This window comes from Solanum tuberosum, unplaced genomic scaffold, assembly GCF_000226075.1.
Source record: "Solanum tuberosum cultivar DM 1-3 516 R44 unplaced genomic scaffold, SolTub_3.0 scf00596, whole genome shotgun sequence".
NCBI lineage: Eukaryota > Viridiplantae > Streptophyta > Magnoliopsida > Solanales > Solanaceae > Solanum > Solanum tuberosum.
In genome coordinates this window covers 40,639-48,784 of record NW_006239557.1, presented here as the reverse complement: position 1 = coordinate 48,784, position 8,146 = coordinate 40,639, and the positions used below count along the sequence as shown (strand labels likewise).

The 8,146-nt window shown below is 32.9% G+C and overlaps 1 protein-coding gene across 2 annotated transcripts in view; it reads right to left on the bottom strand.

Moving 5' to 3' along the window:
* Nucleotides 1-5,229, bottom strand: part of LOC102604173 (uncharacterized) — a 7,777-nt gene extending 2,548 nt beyond the window's left edge. Inside the window, exons 1-3 of one of the 2 annotated variants that reach the window (XM_006366427.2) lie at nucleotides 5,154-5,229; nucleotides 4,315-4,531; nucleotides 3,382-4,272 (exon numbers count right to left, since the gene is read on the bottom strand). In XM_006366427.2, the coding sequence (XP_006366489.1) occupies nucleotides 3,382-4,272; nucleotides 4,315-4,524 (1,101 nt within the window). In that variant the 5' untranslated portion in view covers nucleotides 4,525-4,531; nucleotides 5,154-5,229. Of the gene's footprint in view, nucleotides 1-3,381; nucleotides 4,532-5,153 lie in introns of both variants that reach the window. The other variant, XM_006366426.2, reaches the window with a different exon arrangement.
* Nucleotides 5,230-8,146: the final 2,917 nt, after the last annotated feature.

The window sequence follows — 8,146 nt, the reverse complement described above, 5'->3', positions numbered from 1 at the left end:
GAGGGTAAAGAAGAGAAGACTGGCCTTATGTTAACCACCAACTTATCTTGGCATGTCATTAGGGTTTCCAAGAAAGAAAAACTATATTTAGGGGTATAAGATACCCCGACAATGATTTACAACCACTATATCTTAAACTCAAACGACCTTAAATCCGTGCTAGGTAATAAAAGATGCTATGCATGAAAAAGTCTACAATCTCTAACATGCAAACAACAAAAAGAAAACAAAAAGCTTAGTGATACCTCTCATTTGCATTTGGTTTATATGAAAATAACTAGAAATAAATTTAGACCATTTTGATATTGCCTCAGATAACAATAGAAAACCATTTTGATATTGCCTCAGATAACATTAGAAGACCATTTTGATTTTTAAATTGCTAAGCTGACCATGCCAAAATCCACAAAATTATAAACTCTACTATCAGGATAGGTATGCAGAGAGTTGGGATGAAGTTGAAGGTCATGAAAAATGCAATGAAGAAGCTGAATAAGGAGTTCTCTGGTAGTGAGAGAAGGACCAAGCTACCATTTTCCCCCAGTCGACCATATTCTTTCTTATTTGCAAGTCAGCAGACACATGGAAAACGAAAGAGAGAAGAGATAAAGGGTCCTTCGTAATATCTTTTTGGCAGTAAAAGAAAGTGCAACGGTAGATGTACACATGCCAAAGCACCAGTCATCTGATTGGCATAACTGATTAAAAAAAGTTCATCTGATTGACATAGGTGCTTGAAGATTATACCAAAGCATTGACACAAGACTGATCTTATTGGTGGCCTAAAGTACCAGAGAGAAGGCAACTTTGTTTTTAATCAGTGCCACACTGCTGCATTTTTCTAAGGCAAGCTTGGCACAAGGAAAAAGGAAAAAGGCTTGGAGCAAAATACCCCAGACTTCAAATAGACGGAAGTATTACAAAAGGCATTCAAAAGAATAAGCCCAAATAAATCAAGCCTCAGGTTTCTTCACAACTATCGTGGCATGTATGCATCACATGCATACAAGACTAGAGAGAATTCTGCTCTATATATCCAATGTAAACAGAATAGAAGGAAGAAACGAACAACTTTAAGGTGCACATAGAAATGGGAATAAATTAGTATTCCGTCTCACAAGTAGAAAGTTTTTCCGACCCTTAACTAATCGGGGCTAACACTACAAAAATGAAAAATGTCAAAATAGGAAGAAAGATGGATATTATTAGAAATGCCCAAAAAAATCATATTTGTGAAACATAAGCACACATTAACGTATCATTAATGCATATATCTTGAGCCACACACCTTTTTGATTGTTTGGCGAGCCATTTGTTTGGGCGGGGTGTACTAAGCACATGGCTACTAACCACAATGTGGGGGGTTCAAATCCCTCCCCCTTCAACCACACACTACCCGATTCAAACCTTGTAATTTTTTGTCTCAATTTGACATTGATTTTTCAATCTTTTAAAACAAGATTTAGCTAATCAAAAAACACATTCCTAGTATAAATAACAAATTTTTAAAATTTAATTAAAAGTATTTGAACAATATGAAAAGGTTGTAGTCAAAGAGAGTAGTTTGTGTACTCAAATAGTAATAGAATCATATAAAGTGAAACCGATCGAGCAGATTGAGTAATATAGAACTTTTCAACCAAGTTTATTGTCTATTACTATCCTCTTCAAGAAAAAGCCAATGGGATAACATGCACACCTCAACATCTTGACGCCTCACTAATGCACATTGCAGAGCATCTTCCTATTGCACTGAGATTTAAGTGTGCATGACCGATCCCCTTTTAACGCAATATAATATATGAACATATATATATATATAACAAAACCTATCATATCAAGTAACCATTCTAAATTTACAATCCAAATGAAAAGCCACAATTTTAAGCTTCTACTAGATTTATGACAAGCTTTCTTATACTAAATTTCTAGTTCCACATACTTGGGAATAGCACATTCCTTCATAACATTACCTCAACAATTGATATATCTTTGTCATCTATAGTCCCACTCTCACTTAGAGGGAGCTCCTTGATATCTACATTAAAGTGGCACCTTGTGCAAACAGAGCACCCAAACCTCATTGCACCTAGTTTCAAGCTTTAATACAAGGAGCATATATCCTCCGATGAAAATGAATACCGAACAAACCGAGCTTTCAAGACTTCAATTTAGCTTATGTAAATTTTGATATTATATATTACCAGAAAAAATAAAAAATACCAAGTTTATATATCACATAAACTAGTTTAATTATATCATATATATAATCACTTGGTATGTTGCTCAAACTCTCCAAACGTGTTGCACACCCGTGTTTGTTGGAGGATCCCACACAAACATCGGCACTTTTGAAAAGCTGAGCAACATAAATGACTTTCATTTATATATTATATAAGTATATATAAATATATAAAAAATATTAATTAAATTATATAACTACATTACTTTAAGATTTTAAAAATGTTTGAATTTACATATAATCAACAATAACATACCAAGTGTGATTCCACTAGTGATTACAAGTGGAGTATGGAGAGGGTCAAATATAAGCAAACCTTACCCCCTACCTTTGGGAGTAGAAGGTATTAAAACTAGACCCTCTGCTGAAGAAAATAATGAAGTTACACGAAATCATATATAATAATTTAATTATAAAAGTATATCATTTAGGAGGCCATTTGCACAAAAGGAATTTGTTTACATCTCCTTTGTTACCATTTGCATGAATTTTTTTTCCTAACCAAGAAATCCGCCTGTGACCCGCCCTTTGGACCAATCACATCCTTCTAAACTCGGTGGATAGTGGGGCCGCCCCTCTACCCTTCTCCACTTAAATACCGAGATTCGTTTTGCATGATGTGGGACTTGAACCTGCAAACTAAGTCACAAATCCTCCATCTTTTACCACTCGAGCTAGGCCTGAACCATTTGCATGAATTTACACTAGCATATAATCAAAAAGTGGTTTGGACTCCACACAACTAGGCCAAACAGGCTCTAAGTGAGGCGAGCACTCAACAACTAGACAAATTTTGTGTCTCGCTTCAAGACTTAAGCGGGCCTTTGACAACACTGACCGTCAAATTGATTAGCCAAACACAATCCAAGAATTGCTAGATTTGTTTCAACTGATATTGTTCTTTAGATAACCAAAAATTAAATTTTTTTTAACCAAATTGACCTAAACCGTGTTCAAACATCCTTACTTGAAACTTCAAGCTTAAATGTGCTCATGCAAACATTTATAAACTAGCAATTCTCCACAAAAGGGTACTTCTCTCATATGTCAACTAGAAACATTGTCCGTAGCTGACAATTTTTTTAGAAGGAGAAAGGCAATCGAAGATTAAGAGGCCATTGATAGCACAACAAGCTAACCTGAGATGGAAATTGAGAGTTGAACGCCTTGGGTTGAATGTTACAACCACCACGTCCTGCAGCTTTGTAGATCCCATACATCAACTTCAAGTCAATATCATATAGGAAAAGCCGCATCCCCTTGTAAATTTTTTCCACGGTCTCTTTCTTGTTTGCTGGCAATCCTAGAACCTTGTAACGGTAGCAATCCTTCTTAGTCTCAGAGTTGCACATGAAGATCATACCCATGCTATTAGCCTTCTTCTTTGCAAAAGACTTCTTTCTTGATGACTCGGGTTTGTCTTTTCCTTCAAGATCAATATCCTTAGGGGCCACCCTAGAGTTATCTTCATAAGCAACTTTCTTAGAGCTTTGCTCAACAGTTTTTGAGTCCAATTTTCTTGAGTCTTTCTCACCCTTGCCAATAGAGGCTACTTTCTTTTGAACTTGCTTATCTTCGCCTTTCTCTTGGGGGGGTCCATTTGCCTTTCTCTTCCTATTATTATTCCTTTTCCTCGATCTCTTAGTTTTTTGTTTCAAACTTCCTTCAACTTCCTCCTTATTCTTTGCATTTATTTCATCTTCATTTTTTTCCATACCTACACTCGGTTTAACACCTTCCTGCTCTATGGCAGTTTCTTGCTTAATACCTTCATCATTACCATTAGCATCTTCTGCTTTCTTATCAGCAGTACATGCTTCATCCCCTCCAACCACTTCATTTTCTTTATAATCTTCATTCTTAGCAAGTTCTCCCTCTAAAGATTCAAGTTCTGCTCCATCATGTTCTTCTTCTGATCCATCATTTTTTTCCTCCACTATTTCAGCTTCTGCTCCATCATTTTCTTTTCCTGCTCCAACATTTTCTTCTTCTGATCCATCATTTTCTTCCTCTGATCCATTGTTTTCTTCCTCTGACCCATCGTTTTCTTCCTCTGATCCATTGTTTTCTTCCTCCAAAGTTTCAGCTTCTGCTCCATCATTTTCTTCTTCTGCAACAACAGTGATCGTTGTTTGCTCAGTTACTGCTGTTTCCACAAAGACTCCAGTTTCGACGTTGTTTTCCATCTCACTGGAGTCTTTTGTCAAAACAGCTTCAGAAGCAACAGGAGCACTTCCAGATCTATTAGTTGAGGCATCGGTTTTGCCTTTAGCGCGCACCATCACAAACCTAAGTATCTCCGAATCAAAGGGTGTCAAAAATGGTAAGTACAACTCCCTAATATATAATCAGAAAACAAACCTTGGTACGAAGCCACTAGTGCACAGCACAAACAACAGAAATGAGGTCACAAAACCCTATCTTCATAAACTATAAATGAATTGAGTGAAGCAGCTAGAAACACCCATTCAAATTAGTTAAACTCATTAATGAATGAACCAACTTCCTCTACCCATACAAAAAATTAAATCATATTAAAAAAATCAACAAGGTACCATCCATAGCAAAATTCAGAAAAAAAATAAATAGATTCACCTCTAACCCTACCCCTAATACCTCCAAAAAAAGTAAACAACTGCAACATACATCAACATCTAGAATTTCAATCCCAAACTAATCGAGACCACCTTAACGAATATAAAATGATAAACATAACAAAAACTACAAGATCGCAGAAACCGATGCTCGATTTATCAACACATACAAAATTCGACTGAATAATAAATAAATTGAGATTCATACAACCCAAAAATAGCTGATAAAAAGCATGCGATTCATCAATATCAAAAACCTAATCGGAAAACTATTCCGGCATCGATGAAATCAATGGAGGAACAGAAGGAAAACTCACCTGAAGAGAGCGCCGATCGAACGGAGTAGCAAAAATCCTCAGCTAGGGCTTGAAGTGAAAGCCCCTATATGTTTTATGAAAAAACTTCTCTCTATTTATTTAGGGTTTTAATAATAGGTAAAAGAGAGCGATGATAAATCTGAACCGTCAATTGGTCAGCATGCATATCTGAACCGTCAATTGGTCAAATGAAAATTTAAGATAATTTAGTAATTATCTTAATAATTAATTTTAAGAAATAGTAGGAAAAGACATAGCAAATAAAGGAAAAAAAGAATATTGTGCTTTTTTAGAAGAAAAAAAATATATTAAGATTTATTAGGTATTGAAAAAAAAATGAATGCTTTAATAGTCGATTTTTTCTATAAGAGTTTTTTTTCTCCATCTTTTCTTCAAAACCTAAAAATATAGTTTGTTAATCTTCTTACATGAATAAAGGTGACATTAAAATCATCTCTAATTCAATTTTATTATAAAAATTAAGATATTATAAATTAAAATATATCTACTATTAATCAAGATTTAAAAGTGGAGTTGCTTTACTTCCTCTCTGTAAAAAGATGAAAACCTTATTTTATAGCGACGAAAGCAACTCGAACATATTATGCGTATGCCTACACTCCCACAATTACATATTGGATTCTAGATGGAAGTATACTAAGGAAAATTGGAAACTCAATCAGTAAATTTGTAAAGATTAATGTTTGTATTAGCTCAAGGTTAAGGAAAAGGTATGCCAGACTGTGTGTTCTAATTTTAATAGAGGAGCAATGACTACTTGCATCATAATAGGTGATCACGAATACAATATATCATTTATGATCAAGAGAATTTTCTTTGCAAGAATTAAAGTAGAAATGGAATAATAACATTGAGACTCATACAAAATCTACAAAGTAAGAATTAGAGGTATGACGAATAGTTCAATTCTTAAGAGAATAAACACAGTATAAAAAAATCTATGACAAAATGTACGACTTATGTTGATAGTTCAAGTAATTTAAGTATCAACGCTAATATTTGCTCAGTGGACTATAGTAAGTTTTTAAAATCCTATTTTCATTTCAAAGTTCATCATCATCATACTACGAAAAAAAATTAATAATCTTAATCCTATATAAATTATTCTCCATCTCAAAGAATGTTTCAAGCTCTCGTGAACATTAATACCACTTTAAAAAAAATACCCGTATTAATCTCCAAAATTGTTCCTTAAATCAATTTAATGTCCTTACACCTGCTAAAAATAAGGAGAAAAAAAATAAAATTAAGATTTATTAGATATTGAAAAATATTGAAAGTTTTAATACTCGATTTTTCTAAAAGAGCTTTTTTTTCTCCATCTTTTCTTCAAAACCTAAAAATATAGTTCATTAATCTTTTTACATGGATAAAGGTTACATTAAAATCATCTCTAATTCAATTTTATTATAAAATTTAGATATTGTAAATAAAAATAATTCTACTATTAATCAAGGTTTAAAAGTGGAGTTGCTTTATTTCCTCTCCGTAAAAAAATGAAAACCTAATTTTGTAGCAGGGAAAGCAACTCGAATATATTATACATATGACTACACTCCCACAATTGCATATTGAATTCTAGATGGAAGTATACTAAGAAAAATTGGAAACTCAATCAGTAAATTTGTAAAGATTAATGCTTGCATTAGCTCAAGGTTAAAGAAAAGGTATGTCAAGTTATATGTTCTAATTTCAATAGAGGAGCCAGTCCTACTTGCATCAAAATAGGTAATCACAAACACAATATATCATTTATGATCAAGAGAATTTTCTTTGCAAGAACTACAGTAGAAATGGGATAAATAACATTGAGATCCATACAAAATCTACAAAGTAAGAATTAGAGGTATGACGAATAGTTCAATTCTTAAGAGAATAAACGCAATATACAAAAAAAAATCTATGACAAAATCTACGACTTATGTTGATAGTTCAAGTAACTTAAGTATCAACGCTAATATTTTGTCAGTGCACTATAGTAAGTTTTTAAACTCCTATTTTCATTCCAAAGTTCATCATCATCATACTATGAAATTTTTTTAATAATCTTAATCCTATATAAACTATTCTCCATCTCAAAGAATGTTTCAAACTCTCGTGAACATTAGTACCACTTTATTAAAAAAAAGTACCCTTATTAATCTCCAAAATTCTTCCTTAAATCAATTTAATGTCCTTACGCTTGCTAAAAATAAGGACGAGTTAATGCATTTAATCTTTGAGAATCCTCAAACAAATCTAGTTACCGAAATCTCTACATAACCTAGTATTCTTTGATACACATAAAGCAATGGGTGAGTGAAAATTTGACATGTGATCAAATGTGTTCCACATAAATAAACTAGAAAGTAATGGCCCGTGCCAGCACGGGCCCAATATTATTAAGTATTTTTTTTTGTTAAGTTTGTTTTACGTGAAATTGGAAAAAAGAATTTGATGGATCTAAGGTGGTGTTCGTTATGTAAAATGTTAATTTTCTATGTTTGATCAGTTAAAATCTTTGCAATATATTTTCTCTAGAAAATATTTTTTATCCTTTTAAAAATGAGGAAATGATTTCTATAATAGACGTATGAAAAAAAAGGGTACACACATGATATTCTACATTGATAATGTCTTCCTCCGTTTCAACCACACCTCATCTTTACCCCCATAATATGGAGCTCCTCCCATCTTCATCTCCACCACCACATACATCCCTACCCTCTACCTTCACCTCTTATAGTATTTGTCTAAATTACATAAAAATGCTTTTAGGATCATAATTTTTGTCAACCTATCAAAAAACAAGAAAATAAATAAGAAACATATTTATTTTCCTACAAATCATTCCAATTTATTTTTTTTAATCTTAACAAACACATCCTAAGTAATTATTAATCATATACTCATAGTATTGCATACCAAAAATTGAATACGCTCTCGATCCATGAATATATGTTGATTGTCAAATAATAAATTATTATACTCAT